Source organism: Callorhinus ursinus, unplaced genomic scaffold, assembly GCF_003265705.2.
Source record: "Callorhinus ursinus isolate GAN/ISIS: 27379988/994484 unplaced genomic scaffold, GSC_fseal_2.0 scaffold68, whole genome shotgun sequence".
Taxonomy (NCBI): domain Eukaryota; kingdom Metazoa; phylum Chordata; class Mammalia; order Carnivora; family Otariidae; genus Callorhinus; species Callorhinus ursinus.
Genome location: NW_027397130.1, coordinates 6,174,441 through 6,196,646, shown reverse-complemented (window position 1 = coordinate 6,196,646; position 22,206 = coordinate 6,174,441). Strand labels below are relative to the sequence as shown.

At 49.8% G+C, this 22,206-nt stretch overlaps 2 protein-coding genes across 10 annotated transcripts; one reads left to right on the top strand and one right to left on the bottom strand.

Moving 5' to 3' along the window:
• The first annotated feature begins 1,636 nt into the window (after positions 1 to 1,636).
• Positions 1,637 to 20,256, top strand: ARMC7 (armadillo repeat containing 7). 9 transcript variants are annotated; one of them, XR_012376194.1, is made up of 5 exons: positions 1,637 to 1,979; positions 2,073 to 2,216; positions 5,058 to 5,180; positions 8,737 to 8,869; positions 17,891 to 18,030. XR_012376194.1 is itself a non-coding variant. In XM_025859866.2 (4 exons), exons 1-4 carry the CDS (start codon positions 1,889 to 1,891, stop codon positions 18,250 to 18,252), a joined length of 720 nt encoding a protein of 239 aa, XP_025715651.1. In that variant the 5' UTR covers positions 1,637 to 1,888; the 3' UTR covers positions 18,253 to 20,256. The 9 variants fall into 9 exon arrangements, 6 of the variants coding, with proteins under 6 accessions (XP_025715651.1, XP_073742164.1, XP_025715653.1 ...); XR_012376196.1 differs by lacking the exon at positions 5,058 to 5,180 and having other exon boundaries at positions 8,755 to 8,869; XR_012376195.1 differs by lacking the exon at positions 5,058 to 5,180.
• Positions 20,257 to 20,259: 3 nt separating this feature from the next.
• Positions 20,260 to 22,205, bottom strand: NT5C (5', 3'-nucleotidase, cytosolic). Its single transcript, XM_025859870.2, has 5 exons — positions 21,944 to 22,205; positions 21,190 to 21,290; positions 21,051 to 21,111; positions 20,747 to 20,861; positions 20,260 to 20,627 (listed from the first exon to the last, which is right to left on the bottom strand). The coding sequence occupies exons 1-5, from the start codon at positions 22,139 to 22,141 to the stop codon at positions 20,467 to 20,469; spliced, it is 636 nt and encodes a 211-aa protein (XP_025715655.1). The 5' UTR covers positions 22,142 to 22,205; the 3' UTR covers positions 20,260 to 20,466.
• Position 22,206: the final 1 nt, after the last annotated feature.

Genomic DNA, 22,206 nt, shown 5'->3' with positions numbered 1-22,206 from the left:
CCACCACCCACATCCTGTGCACTGAAGGGGTAATGCTTGGACACGTTTTACCCGGTCCTGTACCCTACGTCTCAACTGAGTGGAAAAGGAGAGTGGGACTCGTGGGTAGGTGGATACTTTTGGCACTGATAGCCACCAGGCTTTGAAATGTGCAACCCCTATTGGGCCCACTTCCTGAAAAGAGATTTCTTTTAGGGAAAAGTATCAGTGAACATTCAGCATGGGGAACTTTGATCTCACCTGCCCCCAGCCAAGAGTGGCAGTGATTCCCTTCAACAAAATCATTGTGCATTTACTATGTGCCAGGGACTGGGCAGAGAGGAGTAAGACCTGGTGATGCCCTCAGCACAGAACCAAGGACTGAGAATTTTTCCCGAAGGAGGAAAGCCCCTGAGCCTTTCAGAGGGGACAAATGAGAGAGGATGGGATGGCCCATCTGATTCCAGAATCCCCACAGCTGCTTTCCTGGGAATCCTCTAGAGAGGATCTGGAACAGTTCCTGACCAGTACAGGGTAGAGCTCACTACATCGTGTCCCTGAACTCTGAGCCCCTGGTCCCCAGGACTTGGCTGCTCTGTCCAGCCAGAGGCAGACAAGCCCCTGGCCACCTTGGGATGAGATGTACTTCCCCAAGTTCTGTCAGCTCTTTACAGAAGCCGAAGGGCCTGATGACAGGTCTGGGACCACTGCCCTACGTGGAGCTGTCAGGGTACCCAAGCACCCGGATTATAGTCATAACTCCTGCCCCAAAGTGTGCGCATAGGGCAGGGTCTGACCACAGGGACCTGAGCCCATGGAGATGGGGCCTGCTGTCAATGGGGCTGTGGCAGGCTGGAGTATGGCAGCCATTTTGACCTCAAGATACGTGGTCCTTAGCCTCAAGGGGCTCACAGACCAAACTCTCCTTACCCCAACATTTTCAAGCACAGTGGGAGTGCAATAGGGCCACTTCCCTGCCTGGTACTCTATTCTCTGTGCCTTCGAGGCCTAGGTCACACATTACCTTCCTGAGAAGCCCTGAGAAAGAGAATTGGGCCAAAGGGCTTCAGCATCCAGGGCTCCACAACCTAGAGCGGCCAAAGCAGTACATTTAGGCGAACGGAGGGTCCTGGGGCTCATCAATGCCCCCAGCGCTCCCCATCCACCTGGCTGGCAAAAAGCCTTAGGACATTATTACCCTGTAATTCCTAGCCAGAGGTGGCCAGCTCAGGGCTGGGGAGCAGAAGGTGCCAGGCTCACCCGGCTTTTTGGAAAAGACCAGAAGATAGTGTCAAAGGACCCATGTCGGGGTGCAGGGAACTGATGCCCGAGTTCCAGAGGGGGAGTCCCTTGGTCGAGAAGGCCGGGCTGCGCACCCTCGTCAAGTGCAAGGGTGTCTGAAAGTTCTTCTGCCTCGACACTTCCCCACGTAGACGCCCTCCGACTCCTATGGGTTGCCAAGCGCCCTAGAGGTATTCCTTAAAGCAACCTGAACGCTTCTGCACCCTTCCGAGGGCGGATCCCCTCCAGCCAGAGCCTTAGGACACTAAGCGCGCCGCGCACGCGCACCGAGCTCAGCGACAGCCCCTCCTCTTGCTTGCCTCGACCCGCCCCTTCCGCCCTCCGGTGGGGGGCTAAGCGCGGCTTCCGCCGGAAACCTGGAATCGAGCCGGAAATCTAGCTCTGAAGTTGCTGTGAGGGGGCTGCTACTCCCTCCTTCTCGTTTCCCGTTTCCAAATTTAGGTTTTCGCGCCCAACTCTAACAAGGTCCTGAGACCCCACGCCACCCCCCACATTCCAATTTCGGCAGCAAATTACTGCAGAACCTGAAGCCAGGTAAGGAACCCGTTTCCGGTCGCACCTCCCACACTCTCCTGCCCTTCCACCCGCCCCCTCTGCCGCCCTGACCATGGCCCAGAAGCCGAAGGTAGACCCCCACGTCGGGCGCCTGGGATACCTGCAGGCACTAGTCACGGAATTCCAGGAGACGGAGAGCCAAGGTGAGAGCGGCAGTGTGGCGGGCAAGGGACGGGGCAGGGGTCCGGCCGTGACAACCGTCCCGGACCTGGCTCCAGCGCCACTTTCTGCTGCAGACGCCAAGGAGCAAGTACTGGCCAACCTCGCCAACTTCGCCTATGATCCCAATAACTACCAGTATCTGCGGCAGCTGCAGGTCCTTGATTTATTCCTCGATTCCCTGTCGGAGGAGAACGAAACCCTGGTGGAGTTTGCAATTGGTAAGGATGGGGCAGGTCTCCCAGATACCTGATTTGACTTAGTGAAGTGCGTTAAAAGTCAGTCACGGGGAAAGGAATCTTTTAGGCAGTCCCTTTGCTGAGAAGGCAGATCTCGATGTCTGCGCCAGCGATGTCTTTGCCACCTCCTCGGTTCACACATTGTCCCAGGTCACAGCTAGCTTGAATCAGGTCTGGAACTAATGTCCAGGACTCCCTCTACATGTCTGCCTTTCCTCCTACTGAGAGATGAGATCATAAATGGGGGAATGGATTGAAGCCACTTGAAAAAGTTTATGGAATGCTGTCTGTTTTTTTAATCTTTTAAAGATTTTATTTGAGAGAGATAGCACGAGCAGGAGGAGGGGCAGAGGGAGAGGGAGAAACAGACTGAGTGCAGATCCCATCTCAAGGCTGGATCCCAGGATCCTGAGATCATGACCTGAGCCAAAGTCAGACCTTTAACCAACTGAGCCACCCAAGGCGCCCCTAGAATGCTGTTTTTAAACATCTTTATTTTAATATGGTAATATCAAGAGAAGTAGAGGTGACTTTGAATGGCTTAAAACTCCTGCAGTTGTTATGGTCTAAGACCTGTTGAATTATTCAGTGGACAGATACCTATTGGGCATATACTGTGAATAAGGTACTGTTCTAAATGCTGGAGAGATGGTGAACAAGTGGAGGAAAGGTCTTTGCCCTCAAGGAACTTACATTCTAGTAGGGGGAGACACATGGTGAGCAAACAAAAAGCTGAGGCTCTTGGGGCACCTCGGTGGCTCAGTCATTAAGCGTCTGCCTTCGGCTCAGGTCATGATCCCAGGGTCCTGGGATCGAGCCCCGCATCGGGCTCCCTGCTCTGCCAGAAGGCTGCTTCTCCCTCTCCCACTCCCCCTGCTTGTGTTCCCTCTCTCGCTGTCTCTCTCTCTGTCAAATGAATAAATAAAATCTTAAGGAAAAAAAAAAGCTGAGGCTCTGAAGGAAGTAAACAGGGTGATGAGATAGAGCAGAGGTGGGGGCTACTTCATTTCCTCCAGCATGTGAAGGCATTCTAGGAAGAGGCACAGCATGGGCAGAGACCCTAAAGCAGAAGAAGCCAGAAAGAAGGCTGACGTGGCAGGCTGTGGGGAGTGAAGCAAAGTGGTAGAAAATGAGGTTAGAGAGGTGGGCAGTACCAGAGTTTACATGACTTAGCTCTAGGCCATGGGAAAGAGTTTGGAATTTATTCTGAGGACAAACAAAAATTATTCTTTCAGCATGCATCTTAAAAAATAACATTTTTCTGGGGGTGGCTGGGTGGCTCAGTGGGTTAAACATCTGACTCTTAATTTCAGCTCAGGTCATGATCTTGGGATCGTGGAATCGCCCCATGCCAGGCTCCCGAGCTCAGTGTGGAGTCTGCTTGAGATGCTCTCTCTCCCTCTCCCTTTCCCTCTGCTCTTCTCCCTACTTGAGCACATGCTCTCTAAATAAATCTTTTTTTTTTCCTAATAAGTACATAAATAAATATTTTTGGGGCACCTGGGTGGCTCAGGTCATGATCTCAGGGTCCTGGGATCGAGCCCTGTGTTGGGCTCCCTTGCTCAGTGGGGAGCCTGCTTCTCCTTCTCCCTCTGTCTGCTGCTCCCCCTGCTTGTGCTCTCTCTGTCAAATAAATAAATAAAATCTTAAAAAAATATATTTTCTACACAGTGAAAGGAATCTTATTTACATAGAGAAAGAAACCTTTTATAATTATTCCATTACCACCTAACACCTAGTCAAGCAAATTTTTCTAATAGTTCCCAAAAGGGCATCTAATCTGGTTTTTATGTTCCTTAGGTCTCCATCTCTCTTTCTCTCTCTTTTTAAGTGAACCTTGTATTTTATACACACACACACACACACACACACACTCTATATATATATATATATATATATCTATATTTATTTTTTTTTTAAGTAAGCTCTATACCCAGTGTGGGGCTGGAACTCACAACACTGAGATCAAGAGTCGTGTGCTCTGGGCACCTGGGTGGCTCAGTCAGTTGAACAACCGACTCTTGATTTCATCTCAGGTCATGATCTGAGGGTTGTAAAATGGAGCCCCGTGTCAGGCTCTGTGCTGGGCATGGAGCCTGCTTGAGATTCTTGACACCCCCTTCATGCTCTCTCTTGAGCTCGTGCACACACATTCTCTCTCTCTCTTCAAAAAATAAAAAAAAAGTCACATGCTCTATTGACTGAGCCAGCCAGGCACTCCCATGAACTTTGTATTTTATTTTTATTTTTGTTTTTTTGAACTTTGTCTTTTAGAACAGTTTTAGAAAAATTGCAAGGAGGGACGCCTGGGTGGCACAGTCAGTTAAGCGTCTGCCTTCGGCCCAGGTCGTGAGCCTGGGGTCCTGGGATCAAGTCCCACATCAGGGAGTCTGCTTCTCCCTCTGCCTGCTGCTCCCCCTGCTTGTGTGTTCTCCCTCTCTCTTTGGCAAGTAAATAAAATCTTTAAAAAAAAAGAAAAATTGCAAGGATAATACAGAGAGTACCCATATATCCATACCCAGTTTCTCTATTATTAACCACTTATATGAGTATGATACATTTGTTAGAATTAATAAGCCCAATTTTTTTTTAAGATTTTATTTATTTATTCGACAGAGAGAGCAAGAGCATAAGCGGGGAGCGGCAGAGGGAGAGGGAGAAGCAGGCTCCCAGCTGAGCAGGGAGCCCAACATGGGGCTCGATCACAGGACCCTAGGATCACGACTTGAGCCAGCCAGGCACCCTTTGATACATTATTATTAACTAAAGTCCATACTTGATTCATTTCCTTAGTTTTTCTCTAATGCCCTTTTACTATTCTAGGATCCCATCCAGGATACTATATTACTTTTAGTCGTCACATCTTGGGCTCCTCTGGACTGTGCTGGTTTCTTAAGACTTACCCTTTTTTGGATGACATTGATGGTTTCAAGGAATGCTGGTCAGGTATTTTGTAGACTGTCCTATAACTGGGATTTGTCTGATGCTTTTCTCTTGATTAGACTGGGTTGTGGGTTTTAGGGGAGGACAGCTACAGAAGTAAGTGCCATTTTCACCACATCATGTCACAGAGCCGTGCTGTCAGCATGACTTCTCCCTGTTGATCATGGCCTTGATCACCCGGCTGAGGTGGTATTGGTCAGGTTTCTCCACTGTAAAGCTATTCTCTTCCTCCTCTTTCCATATTGTACTCTTTGGAAGGAAGGCACTGCATAACTTATCTCTTTTAATCATTGGTAGACTCTTTTCATGACACTAATTGTTGAAAGATCCAGACCAGTTCTGCAGAATTTCCCAACTTCCTAATTGTTTCCTAATTGTCTGGTTGCCTGTTTCTGGTGTCATTTAGCTTGTTCCTCTTTCCCTTTTATTCCTGGAACCTAGAAGTTAGATTGAAGGGCTTGATAGGATGAACTAACACTTTTTCTTTCTTTCTTTCTTTTTTTGCGCTGAGTAATTCAGGTAGGTGTGTTGTAAAATTTTGAAAGACTATCCAGACTGGCCCCACTGTTTGGGGTGCCTGGGGCTACAGTACAAATGGGGGTCATCCCTTCTCACCCTAGTAGGTCTCACCCATGTGTGTGGACATCTTGGCTGTATTCATACCTGCTCTGTGGCCACTCCTTGGATTTAGAGTCCACCTTGGGAGTCAGGATCCAAGAAAGAGGCCCAGGTTCAGGGGCCTGGTGTGGGAGCAGGTTCAGGGCCTGGAGCTCCAGGTATGGGGGAAAGGAGGATGGGCTCTGGGTGGGCTTCCTGGACTCTTCAACCTGTGGAGAGGGCCAGACTGAGGCCCCCTGGAAGATCATTATGCTAAATAAATATTCTAAACCACCGGTCACTTTAAGATTTTCTTCTGTGTAAGTCCTCTGCTCCACAGCTTCTGCCATCTGAATGGTGACAGTCTCTCCTGCGAAGCCTAACCTCCACCTAGGAGTGACAGAGCTCCTGCAACTCAAACTTTGGACTGGAGAAAACTTGTATAAAAGGAGCAGTGCCCCACAAAAAGTTTTTGCAGGATCAGGAAGGAACTTGCCCAGGGCAAGAGCACTCTAAGACCCTGGTCTAAGACCAGGTCTAAGACCCCACTCTTAAGACCCTGAGAACCTTGGGCCTGGCCTGGGTTCTTGCTCTCCTGGGCGGCTTCCCAGAGTGGGTGACCGGCCCTAGACCTGGAGCCCACAGTCACAGCTTCTCCTCTTCCTAGCTGCTTCTCGTGGACGAGATCCATGTGTCCCTTCTCTGAGACTCACCTTCTCACGTGCGCTTGCCCTACGTTGCAGGACTTGTGGGGAGCAGAAGTGTGTCTCCGTGTGTGTGTCTCCGTGAAGGTACTTTGTCTGGTCACTTTCTTAGTATCCTTATCACCAGTTTTCCTTTTCCCTGCCACTTTTCCTCATTTTCTCTTCCTCTCCTCCCAGCACAAGGCTCCTAATCCCCACAGTAGTTGCTTCCTCAGCTTTGACTCCCTCCATGGGATTGTCTGCAGACAGGAGAGTCCCAGTCATACTTAGATGCATATTTTGTTACTGCTGTCATTTCCTTCTCATGTCGCCGGCCCTGCATGGGAAACACTGTCAGGTGCTTTTTTGGCTAATGGGCTCTGTGCTGTGCTTTGTAGCTTTGACTCTCATCTCTGGTCGCAGGCCTGAAATTGTATCTCCATAAGGGCAGAGCTCAGCTTTGCTTATCTCTGGGGAAGAGGAGGGAAGGGCCCAGAAGGTGCAGAGTACGGGCCATGACTTAGTGCTGTAGCCCTGAGTGGGATTCGTTCTGGAGGAACGGCAGAGGAGATCTGGTTTAGATTGCCTCAGGCTCACAGAACCAAAACCAGTGTCTTTTGTTTGGCAAGGAACACAGTGAGTTTGATAAGAGCTGGGCTTTAGGGTCAGGCAGGTCTGGGTTCAAGTCCTCGCTCTCCCACCTAACTCTGGGCCTGTGATTTCCTTTCTCCCATCATCTATCAGGTGGGGCATCTGCCTCACAGAATTTTGAGAGAATTAAATGCAAAGTGTCTGCAGCTGCAGGATCCCCGGGCCTCCACCCAAGGGCCTGGTGTCCCAGCCCTTTTGAGGATAAACAGTTCCCTCATCTCCCAAAGAGGTGAGGTGGGATAGCATGCTGTCCTTCAAGAGAACCCCTGCAGCCAAGCCCCTGGTTACAGAGCTGGTGTTCTGGGGCTTAGAAGGACTTGTAGTAATAGCTAGCACTTATGGAGCACCCTCTGTGTGCCACATACTGGCTTCTGTGCTTTGTCACCTTTGACCCTGAGACACATTAAAAGTAGGTGTGCTCAGAACCTCCATTTTCCATAAGGAGTCTGAGGCTTGGGAAGGATCCACGAGTTGGCCAGAGGTTTAAAGAGTGCCAGCCTGGGACGGAAACCCAAAGCTGTCAGATTCTAGAAGAGAACAGAGGAATTCCCCATTCCTAGGATTGTGGACTGTGAAAGCTCAAAAGGCACTGCAAACCCTTCATTTCACTGATGAGGAAACTGAGGCATAGGCCACCCCCCTCAGCTGTTTAGTGGCAGGTGAGGGTCAGAATGCAGGCTTCCTTCCGTCCGTCCTTGCAGGCCAGCACGATCCAGGCATCCTTTCAGGTGGTGCTGATGCGTTTAGCTCTGAGATAAGACCTTTCCTGTCAGGGGGCTCCACGTGCCCTGAGGGCTGGAAGCTGCGGCAATCACTCAACAGTGGTGAGCTGGTGTGCCTGTTGACTTTCTGTGGGGGCCATCTTCCTGTGACCCCTCAGACACCTGGGCCGGATAACTGAAGCCTTCAAGAAGGATCTGGTTACAGCAATTGCCGATAACATGCAGGGCTTTTGGAGTTTCTATACCTTTCCCTTTCTCGGCCTTTTCTTTTGTGGATTTGCCCATTTAGAACAATTGTAGAGCTATTTTACTTACCTTTTGGTTGTCGCCCTGCAAGGGCTCTGAATGTGTCACCAACCACAAGGCCAGTAGTGCTAAAGCCCTCCTTACTTGTGAGGAAACAACTCCTCAGTGAGGTTAGGTCCGTTGCCTGAGGGTCCCACCGTTAGTGATGACTGGAGCCAGGAATTTACCCATTCTCCCTGGATCCAAATTCTGTGCCCAGGGGCCCCAGCTGGCGGAACCAAGGCTCAAACTCCAGAGTGTCGTCTTTCCTTGTTTTTTCTTTCCACCACACGTTACACTTCCACACTATCCTTGAGGTGCTTCTGGTGGGAAGTCATCCCTGCTCCTACTGGTGGTGCTCACAGTCCAGGCCCCATTTGATTGGCGACTAAGGGTACCTGCCACTGGGAGGCCGTACTAGTTGGCCCTTGTTTGGGATGGGGGACGGGAGTGGCAGAATTATGGAAGACCAGATATAAAGACAGGATCTCAGTAAATACCCAAATGAGTGAAAGAATTTGGGGCTCTTGCTCCAAATAAAAACTCAGACAGCCTTTGGCATTAATTTGGGAATATTTGCCCAAAGTACTGTTGGTTGACTCTCAGGTGTTCTGTATGCAGCCTATGTGTCTATCCTAGATGCTGTATGGAGATAGAACGGAACCAGGAAAGACCTCTCTGCCTCCATGAAAACTGGTTGAACCCTAGGATATCACAGGATACCTGGCAGTTTTGTTACTAAAACAGGATTCAAGTAGGTGGCCTCCCAGAATCCATGTTAAATTGTTTTCCTGTCTTCTATTTCCTGCAATACATGTAGTTGCCACTAGATGGTGGTGGTGCTTAGAAAAAGGCTGGTAGCTAAATCCTCAGCGGTCTCTGGAAAACATTATTTAGTACAATTGAAGAGAGGCACACCATGAGCCAGCAGTTACCTTCATAGGGTTAGGGCACATGCACATCCAGACACATGTGCAAAAATGTCACTACCAGCATTATTTGTAGCAGTCCCAAACTTAAAACAGTCAATAATAGAATGGATACTGACATTGTGGGATGTTCATACTCCTTACTTAGCAAGGTAAATAAACAATCTGTAGCTACATGCAGTAATCTTACTAACACAACCTTAAGCAAATGATGTTAGACACATGATATATACAGTGTAACTCTTTATATGAAGTCCAAAAATAGGCAGAAGTGAATTATAGTATTAGCATAGGGATATATATGTTGTAAAAAAAATTTTTTTTTAAGATTTTATTTGTGTATTAGAGAGTGAACAGGGAGAGAAGCAGAAGGAGAGGGGTAAGCAGACTTTTTGCGGAGCACAGAGCCCGACAGGGCGCAGTCCCAGGACCCTGGGATCGTGACCTGAGCCGAAATCAGGAGTCGGATGCTTAATTATTTTTTATTAAAAATTTAAAGGTTTGGGGCACCTGGGTGGCTCAGTCAATAAGCGTCTGCCTTTGACTCAGGTCATGATCCCAGGGTCCTGGGATTGAGCCTCGCATCGGGCTCTCTGCTCCGCGGGAAGCCTGCTTCTCCCTCTCCCACTCCCCCTGCTTGTGTTCTCTCTCTCGCTGTGTCTCTGTCAAATAAAATCTTTAAAGAAAAAAAAGAAGAGAGGACTTTGTTTAAAAAAAATTTTTTTAAGTTCTGCTTGTTAATTAGAAACTATTAAATTTTCTCAAAAGATTTTGTTTATTAGAGAGAGCACTAGAGAAAGAGAGTAAGCATGAGTAAGAGTAAGCATCCCTCGGGGGCAGAGGGAGAAGAGAAGCAGACTCCCTGCTGAGCAGGGAGCCAGATGCAGGACTCGATCCCAGGACCCTGGGATCATGACCTGAGTTGAAGGCAAATGCCACTGAGCCGCTCCCCACCCCGAGGAATTCCTTTTTAAGCAGAAAGATGTCTGACCCCAGGAGCCTAACTCATCAGAGAAGGAGGTACAAGGAAGATACAAGGAGGTACAAGGAAGCCCCAGCGTATGGAGGATGGAGCAAGAGCTCTTTGGTGGGCAGATCTAGTTAGAATCCCAGTACTGCCACTGAGGACCCAGGTGACTGGAGCAGGCGATTCAGTTTCTCTAAGTCTTGGTTTCGTCATCAGTAAAATGGGGGAGAGAAATAATGTGATTAAGCATCGTCCCCCTCCCAGCACACAGTAGATGTGGACCAACCATATATACACCTGTTTATAGCCCCAGAGGCTGGCCCAAGGCCCATACCTGCAACCCACAGATACAGAAGAGGGCTGACACATACAAGTAGAGTTTAGCAATGCGAATGCAAATGCCTACATAAGCGGCACCAAGGTCAAGAACAAAAATAATGTCAGCAATCCAAAAACCTCTCTATGTCCCTTCCTGATTCAATTCTCTTTCCTATCAGAGGTGAACACCTTCCTGACTTATAATAATTTAATAATTTCTGGGGTGCCTGGGTGGCTCAGCTGGTAGAGCATGCAACTCTTAATCTCAGGGTCGTGAGTTCGAGCCCCATGTTGAGCATAGAGTTAACTTTAAAAAAAAGAAGAAAAAAAAATTCCTCAGCTATCCATCTGTGGCAGGATTCCCCTTCATAGAAAGGAGGTGATGTCAGAGTTCTCACCCCACTGCTCCCTTCCACACTAGCTGGAGCAGGGCAGCCAGCCTCTGCCATTCCTCCCAGACTTGCAGAGACCAGTTCCCCTTCCTCTGAGTTACAGGCACGAGCACACTTTGTCTGTGTGTGTATGCGTTAATTTATGTGAAAACATGATTGAGTCACATGGTGAATGATAACTCCCTCTATAGCCTTTCTGGAGGCAACCGTTGTTACTAGTTTCTTTTCTATCCTCCCAGAGATATTTTCAGGATTTACAGACAAATCTGTGTGTATTTACACGTATACCTTTTTGCAGGTTCCACATGTGTGGTGTTATACGTATGTTCTGCTTTTTTTTTTTTTTAACTTAGCATCATGTCTTGGTGCACCTGCAGTGTCAGCCCACAAAGAGTTGCCTCATTCTTTGTAAATGCTGCATGCCATTCCCTGGCACCCAGGACTGGTGTTTAGCCACCCCCTTAGGGGTGGACATTCACTTGTTTCCCTTTGCTCTCCGAGCAGTGCTGCTGTGGATGACCTTATTTGTATACCATTTCTCCCCTGTAAGGGTATACCGGTAGCATAAATTCCCAGAAGTGAAATACAGGTCAGAAGTACGAAAAGCCATGTTTTCTCTCCTTTTGATTTAATTTGATGTTTGTTATGATGGGAGACATTCATGAGTTTAAGTCAAAACTTGTATACAAGGTATTTTGAGAGAACTCTCACTTCCATCCCTGTCCCTTTCACCCTGTTCCCCTCCTTTTTATAGACGCTAAAGTGAAACCCAAGAACAAATAGTCTCAAATGAAGATTTTTATCTGGGATGGGCAGCAGCCAGCCCAGCGCCCTGGGGTGGCTGAGTCATCAGAGGGAATAAAGTCTGCGGCCGCTCTCTCCTAGGGCTTGCCCAGCCCCCAGCCGCTCGCTAAGCACTTGTGGGCATGACCTCATTTAATCCCCAGAACAATCCTTAGACCCTCCTGTCTCAGCAGCAGTGCCCTACTTGCTGTGTGATCTGAGGTCACCTGCCTGACCTCTCTGAGCCTCCAGCTTTCTCATCCTCAGTTGTACTCGGGGTTTTCTCTTTTGCCTCTCCTGGGAGTTTCTGTGGTTCCCTGTGCCTAGAAGGGCCCAGGTTTTGCCCCTTGTTCTCTTTGTGTCTTGTCTGGTTTGTCTAAAACATGTTCATCAGCCAGTCAGAACTTGTTCTCCTTTCTGTTTGGTAACCATGGTTTAAGATGCCATGAGATCAACATATGGTGACGTGCACATATCTTCTGTCGATTTGACAATTCTTTTTCTTGACCTTTTTTTTTCTTTTTAAGTTTTTATTTAAATTCCAGTAGTTAACATACAGTGTAATATTAGTTTCAGGCGTATGATACAGTGATTCAACACTTCAATACAACACCCAGTGCTGTTTGATGGATTTTTAAATTCATTAAGGTATATGTACATCAGGGCGCCTGGGTGGCTCAGTCATTAAGCGTCTGCCTTCAGCTCAGGTCATGATCCCAGGGTCCTGGGATCGAGCCCCGCATCGGGCTCCCTGCTCGGCGGGAAGCCTGCTTCTCCCTCTCCCACTCCCCTGCTTGGGTTCCCTCTTCTGCTGTGTCTCTCTCTGTCAAATAAATAAAAAAATAAAATCTTTAAAAAAAAAAGGTATATGTACATCTGTGTAATCAGCACTAAAATCAAGATAGAGAATGTTTCCATCTCCCCCAGAAAGGTCCCTCCATGGACCCTCTCCCAGTTAGTGTCTTTTACCCCCAGGTAACCACTATTCTAACCCATGGGTTTTACCTGTTTTGTTGTTGTTGTTTTAAGATTTTATTTTGGTGGATGATGGAGCATGGAGCCTGCTTAAGATTCTCTCTCCCTCTTGCCCCTCCCCCTCATGCTCTTGCACACGAAAGTGCATGCACTCTCTCTGTCTCTCAAAAAAAAAAAAAGTTTTTATTTTTAAGTAATCTCCACACCCAATGTGGGGCTTGAACTCACAACACGAACCCGATCAAGATTTGCTCGCTCCACCAACTGAGCCAGCCAGGTGCCCCTGTTTTGTCTGTTCTTGTACTTCATCTAAGTAGGATCACACATGATGTACTCCTGTGTCTGGTTTCTTTCACTGGGTGTTTCTGAGATTCATTGTTACAGCGTCATTAGCTCACGTCTTTGTATGAATGTGCCACAATTTTTTCATCTGGTTCACCTGGTAATGGAGATTTATTTCTAGTGTAGAGCCTTTATGAATAGAGCTGTTATGAATGTTTGTACGCAAGTGTTCTCGCGTACATAGGTACTCCTTTCTCTCAGGTTCAGGTAGAAGTAGAATTGCTGAGTCATAGGGTAGGTGTATGTTTGACTTTAGTAGAAGCAGCCATGTACTTTTCCAACCCAATGATAGCATGTGAGACTCCTGGCCACCGGCACAGGAGAATTCCAGCAGCCCCACCTCCCACCAGCGCTTAATCTTGTTAGTCTGTTTTAGCCATTACAGTAGGTGTGTGGAGACATCAGCTCATGGTTTGAATTTTCATTTCTCTGAGAATTAGTGACAAACACACTGTATGCATCGCTCTTATTGTGCAGAGTTTATTCAAGTCTTTGCTCGTTTTTACGTCGTGTTGATCTTTTCTTGATAGGTATTAATATACTTTATGTATTCTGGAAGGAGTCCTCTTTCAGATAGGTTATTAATATTTTCTCCTTTTGTCTTTTTACTTTTTTTAATGGTGTCATTTGGTGAGTTTCACTTTCTAAATGAAATTTAGCTTTAGGGGTGCCTGGGTGGCTTAGTTGGTTGAGCGACCGGTGCCTTTGGCTCCGGTCATGATCTCAGGATCTTGGGCTTCCTGCTCAGTGGGGAGCCTGCTTCTCCCTCTCCCTCTGCCTGCCGCTCCCCCTGCTTGTACTCTCTCTCTCTCTCTCTGTCAAATCAATCAATCAGTCAATCTTAAATGAAATTTAGCTTTAAAAAAGAAGACCCTTTTCCGGGGCACCTAGGTGGCTCAGTCACTTAAGTGGCCGGCTCTTGATTTTGGCTCAGGTCATGATCTCAGGGTTTTGGGATTGAGCCCCGGGTCTGGCTCCATGCTAAGCGGAGTCGGCTTGAAGTTCTCTCTCTTCCTCTCCCTTTGCACCTTCTTCTGCTCATGCGCACACACTCTCTCCCTCACTTGCTCTGAAATGAGGGAGTCTTTAAAAAAAATCCTTTTCCTGGGGCACCTGGGTGGCTCAGTCATTAAGTGTCTGCCTTCAGCTCAGGTCCTGATCCTCGAGCCCCACTTCGGGCTCCCTGCTCAGCAGGAAGCCTGCTTCTTCTCCCTCTTCCACTACCAGCTGCTTGTGTTCCCTCTCTCACCGTGTCTCTCTCTGTCAAATAAATAAAATCTTTAAAAAATAAAAATAAAAAAATAAAATAAAAAAATCCTTTTCCTGCTTATAAAAATAACACTTTTTTTTTTTTTTTTTTAAATCATGACCCGGGCCGAAGGCAGCCGCCCAACCAACTGAGCCACCCAGGTGTCCCTAAAAATAACATTTTCTACCCTGTTTCCTCTCCACAGAAAACAAAAAAACAAAACAGAACAAACAACATTTTTGTGGAGGTAAACTTAGAAAATAAAGGAAATAAAAATGACTCCTAACCCTGCTGCACAGAGATAAGCATTATTAACCTTTTGCTGTGTTTCCAGCTTGTCTTTTGTTAACTTGTCTGTCCATTTATTGAGCATCTGCTGTATGCCAGGCTGAGGTGACCAATTGAGATAAGACAAACTCCCCCTCTGGTGGGAGTTGTGGTTTAGTGGGGGACCTTCTGTTAACCTGACAAGTACCTTAGGTGTGAAGAGGAGACACAAAAGAGGTGAGGAGAGGGCGCTGGGGAAAGGGGCTGTGAGGGCAGTTGCGGAAGGCTCTCAGAAGAGGTGACATCTTGCCGGACTTGTTCATTGCAGTTTTATTGTATATACAATTTGATGACGTTTTTTCCTCCTCAACCTTATGTTACAAGCATTTTCCCATATTAAATACTCTTTGAAAACATGATTTTTAAGAATTATAGAATTTCCCATCATGCAGACATACTGAACTGCATTCAACCAGCTTGCTCTTGCTGGACATTATTTAGGAATCTTCCAGTTTTTGTGTTCCTCTTTTCCTACAACCCTCCTTCGTTCTTCAGGGCAAGCTCACAGAGGTAGACTCGGGAGGGAGAGCTCAATAGCTGTGGCCTCAGCTTCTCATGGGTCCCCTGGATCCATTTTGGGTGCTTCCATTCAGGCTCCTTACCCCCTGAAGCCCTTCTCTTTCCAAGCACTCCTTTTTTTTTTTTCTTTTTTAAGATTTTATTTATTTGTGAGAGAAGAGAGAGAGCCCAAGAGGGGGTAGAGTCAGAGAGAGAAGCAGACTCCCCGCCGAGCAGGGAGCCCGATGTGGGACCCGATCCCAGGACTCCGGGATCATGACCTGAGCCGAAGGCAGTCGCCCAACCAACCGAGCCACCCAGGCGCCCCCAAGCACTCACTCTTGTTTCCCACTCTGAGGATCACTGCCAGCAAGGCAGAGGGGCTTCAAGAATGCCCTGTGGTTGGGTCCCAGGCAGTGGCAAGCTGTGGCAGGCACAGGATCCATCCTTGGAGACTTCCTAGGTCTACAAATGGGGAGCAGATGGGGCCAGCTGTCTGGAAGCCTCCTCCTGCCTTCACCCTCCAGCAGATGCCATCTGATTATCCCCTGGCCGGGGTGACTGTGTTCCGCCCAGGCACATCCCTGTGTGATGATGACTCACTGGCCAAGGGTGACTCAGACTTCATCTTATCATACTTTACAGCAGAGATAAATCCCATCCCTTGCCCCCAGTCAATTAACCTACAGTGTGGGTAGAAGGCTGGTTCACTGCCAGTAGTTCAGAAGAGATGGTGTAGATGTGTCCGGGAAGCCAGAGGCCTGCCAGAGCATTGCCACCTGTCCCATGACTGTGGCATAGGGTTTCCCATCTTCTGGGACTTTGGGCGACTTACTCAACCGCCTCAACTTCCACTAAAATCGGGGTGATCGTAACACTTCCTGGAGTTCAGTCATGTTCCCAGCATGTGTCCAGTGAGTGTCCACAGTTGCAGGTGCCTGGGATACGGAGGTAAACCAGAGAGCAGGGCCTTGCCTTATGATGTCCAGTGACAGGGACAGAGCAAGTAGGGAAGGCAGTCAACAGGATGCCCCAGGATGTGCTGAGGACTCCACGGGGGTGAATGGGTGCTGAGGTGGTATCAGCAGGTCAGCCCTCTGCATGTCCCATAGGGAGGGACCTCTCTGTCAGAGTGCCTTATCTCCCTTGCCTCGTGATTCCAGGAGTGCCCCTCAGCTCCTTCCTTCCCTCAGAGGTGTTCTGAGCCACAACTCGGATCCCAGAACTGCAGAAGCCCATGGTAGGCGACATCTCAGGGAGCCGACCATCCAGACCCCAGGCCTCTGCAGTTCAACCCTTTCCCCAGCTCACTGCTCTACAGCCCTTTCAGCAGGTATTTGTGGGAGTAAGACGGCCACGGTCTTGACCTCAAGGCACCTGCCTTCTTGTGGGGCTTGGCAGCTAGTGAGCAAGAAAACAAATCTGCCAGGGTGGTTTCTTGGGGTTCTAAGCATATGAAGAAAATGGCATGGAGGGATGAAGGGAGTGCCTTGGACGTGGTGGGGAGTGGGGAATTCCAGGGGAACCTTACTGGTGAGGGAGCAGTGAGGTGTTGATTACCAGCAAAAGGGAGGCAGCATGTGAAAATCTGGGGCCAGAAGGTCCAAGGGCTGAGGCTGTGAGTGACAGAGAAGGACCAGACCAGATGGTGCAGGGCCATGAAGACCTCAAAGGGGAATTTGGATTTTATTCTGAACACAGGGCCAAGTCTGTAGAGGCTGAATGGATAAAACTTTTAAAAATATTTCCCTATAGGGGCGCCTGGGTGGCTCAGTCATTAAGCATCTGCCTTCGGCTCGGGTCATGATCCCAGGGTCTTGGGATCGGGCCCCGCATTGGGCTCTCTGCTCAGCAGGAAGCCTGCTTCTCCCTCTCCCACTCCCCCTGCTTGTGTTCCCTCTCTTGCTGTCTCTCTGTCAAATAAATAAAAAATCTTAAACCACCACCACCACCATTTACTTAAAAAAATACATATATATTTCCCTACAGCAGGACTCAAACTGACCCAGGTACTGTGAGGGAGGGGGTGGTAGTGCCAGCCCCGGGCAGACTCCTGCCCCTGGAAGAGGCATGTCCCTGCCAGCCCCCACCTGTCCCCCCTTGCTCTAGCATTTTAATAAATTACACTGCATCCATAAGGTAGTGCTCTGCACAGCCATTAAATGATGCCATGGTTGTAGATATGTTGGCATGGAAAGATGTTCACAATCTATTGCTGAGTGAAAAAAGCTGGCTTACAAAACAGGAAAGGATCACATTTTTATTAAATGTTTATATATATTCACATATTTTGAAGTTGAAGGAAAAGCAAATGTTGGATGGTAGGATTAAGTTGGTTTATAATTTGGCTTCTAGTATTTCTAACAGCTTTATTGAGATAATTGATATATAATAAGCTGTACATCTTTCAAGGATGCAGTTTGATAAGTTTTGGCATGTATCCATCTGTGAAATCATCACCTGACCTGTGCTTTTTAATTTTTTTTTAAGATTTTATATATTAATTTGATAGAGACAGTGAGAGAGTGAACACAAGCAGGGGGATTGGGAGAGGGAGAAGCAGGCTTCCCACCGAGCAGGGAGCCCAATGCAGGGGCTCGATCCCAGGACCCTGAGATCATGACCTGAGCCGAAGGCAGATGCTTAACAACTGAGCCGCCCAGGTGCCCCTGTTTTTTAATTCTGTAAAGTGATATATCATGGGTTTTATTTTTTGTTTGGGGTTTTTTTAATTTAGTTTGTTGGTTTTGCTTTAAAAAAGGAAAGCATATCAACCATTGAACTGGCTGACCCAAGGCGGAAAGGGATTGGTATCCACTTCCTCAAGGCTAGGCTGTGGCAGGCAGGCAGGCCTTCAGGAGCCTTGAAGGGATGGATACCAGAATGGACTTTGGATCCCTTGTTCCTGGGACAAAGTTGGGCAGAGAGGAGCTGGGAGGGGAGGTGGGAGGATACGCAGGCCTGAGGCATTCAGTCTCTCTCTGTTCTTCCCCAGGAGGCCTCTGCAACCTGTGCCCAGACAGGGCCAACAAGGAGCACATCCTGCAGACAGGGGGCATCCCGCTCATCATCAACTGTCTGTCCAGTCCCAATGAGGAGACCGTGCTATCTGCTGTCACCACGATCATGTACCTGAGCTCACCAGGCTCTGGCTCCCACCCTGAGCTGACCGCCATGCCCGTGGTCCAGTGCATGCTGCGCTTCTCTCTCTCGGCCAACACGAGGCTCCGGAACCTGGCCCAGATCTTCCTGGAAGACTTCTGTTCCCCAAGCCAGGTGGCAGAAGCCCGCACCTGGAGGGCTCACTCTGCCCTGGGTATCCCACTGCCAAGGACTGAGGCCCCACAGCAGCCCTGATCCAGGGAGACCTCATAGCCATGATACCCTGACTGTTAGAGAGGAGGCCACAATCCTAGTTGGGGCTCAGGGAGCAGGAGCAGCCTGGTTCCCACTGAGCATGTTCTCCCCAAAAGGTGTCCTTTCAGTTTTTTTAAAGGTGAGTTTTCTCAGCATGACAGGTATTTACACTGTGGTGAGGGGCATTGAGAGAAGAGGCCAGACTTTGAGACACACGGAGGAGAGCAAAGGCAATGCCATTTCCATAGGTTGGCACTCTCAACCAGCTGAAGGTCAAACTCCTGCCTCCTGCCCCCACCCCCAGCGCCCCACTGCCAGGCTCTCAACCTCCTGTGAGAAGCAGCTGGGACCCTAGATTCAGAGGCTTTACAGAAGGGGCTTTTCATGAGGAACAGCTGGGCCTGGGATTAGACTTGCTTGTGCTTGAGGAAACAGGAATTCTTTAACAGAAATATCTGAAATAATCTTGAACAGAAATGAGAAGCCAGCTCAGGGCTCTGGGAAGGTGTCATGCCCACTCCAGGGCTACGGAGGCTGGGTACCTGCACTGCCAGCTCCCCAGGCTGGGCGCTGGGTGTGCTTGATGCCGGCCTGAAGAACTCTGTGGCCCACAGTTTATCCACACAGGCCTATCTGCCAGACACCATGGCGTTTCAAAGACGAAGATGTGGTCTCTACTCTTTTTTTTTTTTTTAAGATTTTATTTGTCAGAGAGACGCACAAGCAGGTGGGGCTGGCAGCAGGAGAAGCAGGCTCCCCGCTGAGCAGGGAGCCCAGTGTGGGACTCAATCCTAGGACCCTGGGATCATGACTTGAGCAGAAGGCAGACGCTTAACTGACTGAGCCACCCAGGCATCCCGTTTTTTTTTTAATTAATTTTTTTAAAACATTTTATTTGACAGAGACACAGCAAGAACAGGAACACAAGCAGTGGGAGAGGGAGAAGCAGGCTTCCCGCTGAGCAGGGAGCCCGATGCGGGGCCGATCCCAGGACCCCAAGATCATGACCTGAGCCGAAGGCCGGCACTTAACAACTGAGCCACCCAGATGCCTCTTAAATTTATTTTTTTTTAAGATTTTTTTATTTATTTATTGAGAGAATGGTAGAGAGCATGAGAGGGAAGAAGGTCAGAGGGAGAGGCAGACAGGGAGCCCGATGCGGGACTCGATTCTGGGACTCCAGGATCATGACCTGAGCTGAAGGCAGACGCTTAACCAACTGAGCCACCCAGGTACCCGCGCCTCTTAAATTTAGAGATAGAGTGAATGAGAGTGTGGGGAGGAGCAGAGGGAGAGGGACAGTCAGAATCTGCACCCAGCAGAGAGCCCGACGCAGGGCCTTATCCCACGACCCCAAGATCACGACCAGAGCGGAAACCAGGAGCCAGACACCCAACCAACTGAGCCACACAGGTGCCCCTGCTCTTTAGTGGTACAGCCCACTGACTTAAGGTAGCCATCAGGCATTTCAGACATGAGGGTGAGGATACGTCAGAATACAGGCATAAACCCTTGAAGCTGTGTAGTCTTCCCTCACCACCCCATGGCCCCAGCCTGAAAGTCCTGGTCCTCCTCTGCCGTCAGGGTTGGGTTAGTGAGGGGGGTATCCCTGCCCCTAGAAGTGAATCTCAGACAAAAGGGCTTCAGGAGTGCAAGAGTGGTGCTCAAGGGAGACAGGACCAGAGACAGAAGTGTGTGGCTTGGAGTCCACAGTGTACACTGGTCAGCACGGGGGAGGCAGTATGGGATCCCCATGGAAAGTTGAGGTTCAGGAGCAATGGGGAGCTTCCTGGCCTCCCTTCTGCACTCCCTCAAGGTTGACCTCTAACACGGCCAAGGAAAAGCAGACGCAAGAGAGATGGTGTCTGAGATGTGGAGGTGGGGCAGGTTCTGGAGCCACTGGACTAAGGACACGAGGGAGGAGAAAGCCTATCAGCCTGTATTCCGACTGCCCCTTCTAGGGCTCCTGGCCCTTTACTTTCCTGAATAAAGGGCCTTTAAAGAGTGGTGAGTCAAAGTGTTTTATTAAAAAGGTTCCTGAGTGATTTTCCCACCATGTTTCCTTGCCAGCCATCTTGTTGGGTTCCAGGTGGCTGGCTTTTGAGAATGGAGGTTACCGTGTCTCCCTGTTCCACGGTGCTGGGGGCCACCTCCACGACACTGACCTGCCATTCAGCTCTGCTGGGGTTCCCTGCTGGCCTGCCTTCCCTTCCTTCAGCTACTATCCACTATTCTGGCCCCCCGCTTGCTTTCTATGATCTCCCTCCAGTTGTCACTCCAAGAGAGCAGCCGTCTCCTTGTTGGGCATAGGGCTAGGTGCTGGTTGTGGCAGCAGGTGAACAAGATGTGCTCCCAGCTTGGGGTCTCCTCTTGGCCTGGGGCAGGGCATGGGAGAAAGGCAGTGAGATGCAGTCAGTAATCTAGTTATTTTACTCCCTCTCCCTAATCCCAGCAGGCCAGATGCCTGGAAGGTTGCCAGAAAAACAGGTCTAACCTCGAATGGTGTCCTTGTCATCAATGAGCAGGTCCCCCAAGACCATCGTCTTGTCCCTCGTCAGGATAATGCGCTCCACAAACTGGGGCCCCAGGTGATTCTCCACCCAGCGGTACTGCAGTGAGGACACAGGTCTGTCAGTAGGGCCAGTGAGTAAATAGGTGGGAATAGGGTCTCCAGCCTTTGAGAGATGCTGCTCCCCTTCCCCCACACACACACACTTCCTGTGTTTAAGTTCTGCTGGTTTATTTTAAGCATCAGAACTTAGGAAGCCGTTTGCTATGAAGGACTGGGGTAACCGTACCTTCTCACCCACACAGTGTTCATACTTCAGCAGAGGGCTGGAGCAGATGAAGACCTCCGTGCTGCGTGGAAGGGGCACGGGTTAGTTAGGGTGGTACGGGCCCTTACTCCACCGCCCCTCCCTCTCTGCCCTTCCTCACTCCTGCATGTTGTTCATCTCCTGCATGGCTTCCAAGGCTCCAGGGATAGGCTCCAAGTCTAGGAAAAAGCCTGGGGCTTCATACACACTGGCAACTTTGTCCTGAAAGAAACCGTGTTCTTGTCCCAGCTTCTGCAGCAGATCTAGCCCCAGGGAGGACTCTCAAAGTAAGATTCCTGGGGGACCTGTTCCCAAATCAGAGCCACAGGGAAAGGATTTTACATAGGGGGAAGCATTCTTCCAGACTTTCTTGTCCAGGGTGAACAAAGGATTCTGAAGTGAGGATTCTGTTAAACAGAAAGGGGGTGTCTCTGGAAACGGAGCAGAGGCAGTCTTGCCCAAGGGGAGGGCTCCCATTCCTAGAAGCCCTGTGCGGTCGGGCTCCCTGCTTCCGGGGACACTGTGGGGTCGGGGCTCCCGCTCCTGGCGACAATGTGGGGTCCAGGCTCCCGCTCCTGGAGACACTGTGTGGTCGGGGCACCTGGCTCCCCGGCTCTCTGTGGGGTCGGGGCTCCCGCTCCCGGGGACATTGTATGGTCGGGGCACTTGGCCCTGGCGACAACGTGGGGTCCAGGCTCCCGCTCCCGGGTACACTGTGTGGTCGGGGCACTTGGCTCGCCGGCTCTCTGTGGGTGGGGACGCCCGGCTTCCGGGCGCCCTGTGGGGTCGGGGCTTCTGCTCCCAGGGTCACTGTAGGGTAGGAGCTCCCCTCCCGCGCACGCCCCGCGCTGCCCTCCCGCTCTCTCCCTACCTACCGCCAGGTCCGGCCGCAGGGCTCGGTACTGCTCGCGGGCTAGGAAGCCGCGGCGCTCTTCCAGCGTCACGTGCGGTTCCCCAGGGAAGCGGCGGCGGAAGCCCCGCAGGAGGCCCGCCTCGAAGTCGGCCAGCACGCCGTCCATGTCCACCAGCACCCGCACAGGGCGCGCGCGCCGCGCCGCCATCGCCGCCGCCATCGCTGCGGCCGCCGGGCAGGGGAAGGACGAGGTTGCCGAGGGTCGGGGGGTGGGGGTGGGGAGAG

What these genes read in the sequence shown, in the direction of transcription:
- NT5C (XM_025859870.2), bottom strand. Translation starts at nt 22,141, where the DNA reads ATGGCGGCGGCGATGGCGGCGCGGCGCGCGCGCCCTGTGCGGGTGCTG. An exon ending in GAGATGAACAACATGCAGGA is followed by an intron (nt 21,112 to 21,189) that starts GTGAGGAAGGGC and finishes CCTTCCACGCAG; the next exon opens with CACGGAGGTCTTCATCTGCT. An exon ending in AACACTGTGTGGGTGAGAAG is followed by an intron (nt 20,862 to 21,050) that starts GTACGGTTACCC and finishes TCCTCACTGCAG; the next exon opens with TACCGCTGGGTGGAGAATCA.
- ARMC7 (XM_025859866.2), top strand. Translation starts at nt 1,889, where the DNA reads ATGGCCCAGAAGCCGAAGGTAGACCCCCACGTCGGGCGCCTGGGATAC. An exon ending in CCAGGAGACGGAGAGCCAAG is followed by an intron (nt 1,980 to 2,072) that starts GTGAGAGCGGCA and finishes TTTCTGCTGCAG; the next exon opens with ACGCCAAGGAGCAAGTACTG. An exon ending in CCTGGTGGAGTTTGCAATTG is followed by an intron (nt 2,217 to 5,057) that starts GTAAGGATGGGG and finishes TTACTATTCTAG; the next exon opens with GATCCCATCCAGGATACTAT.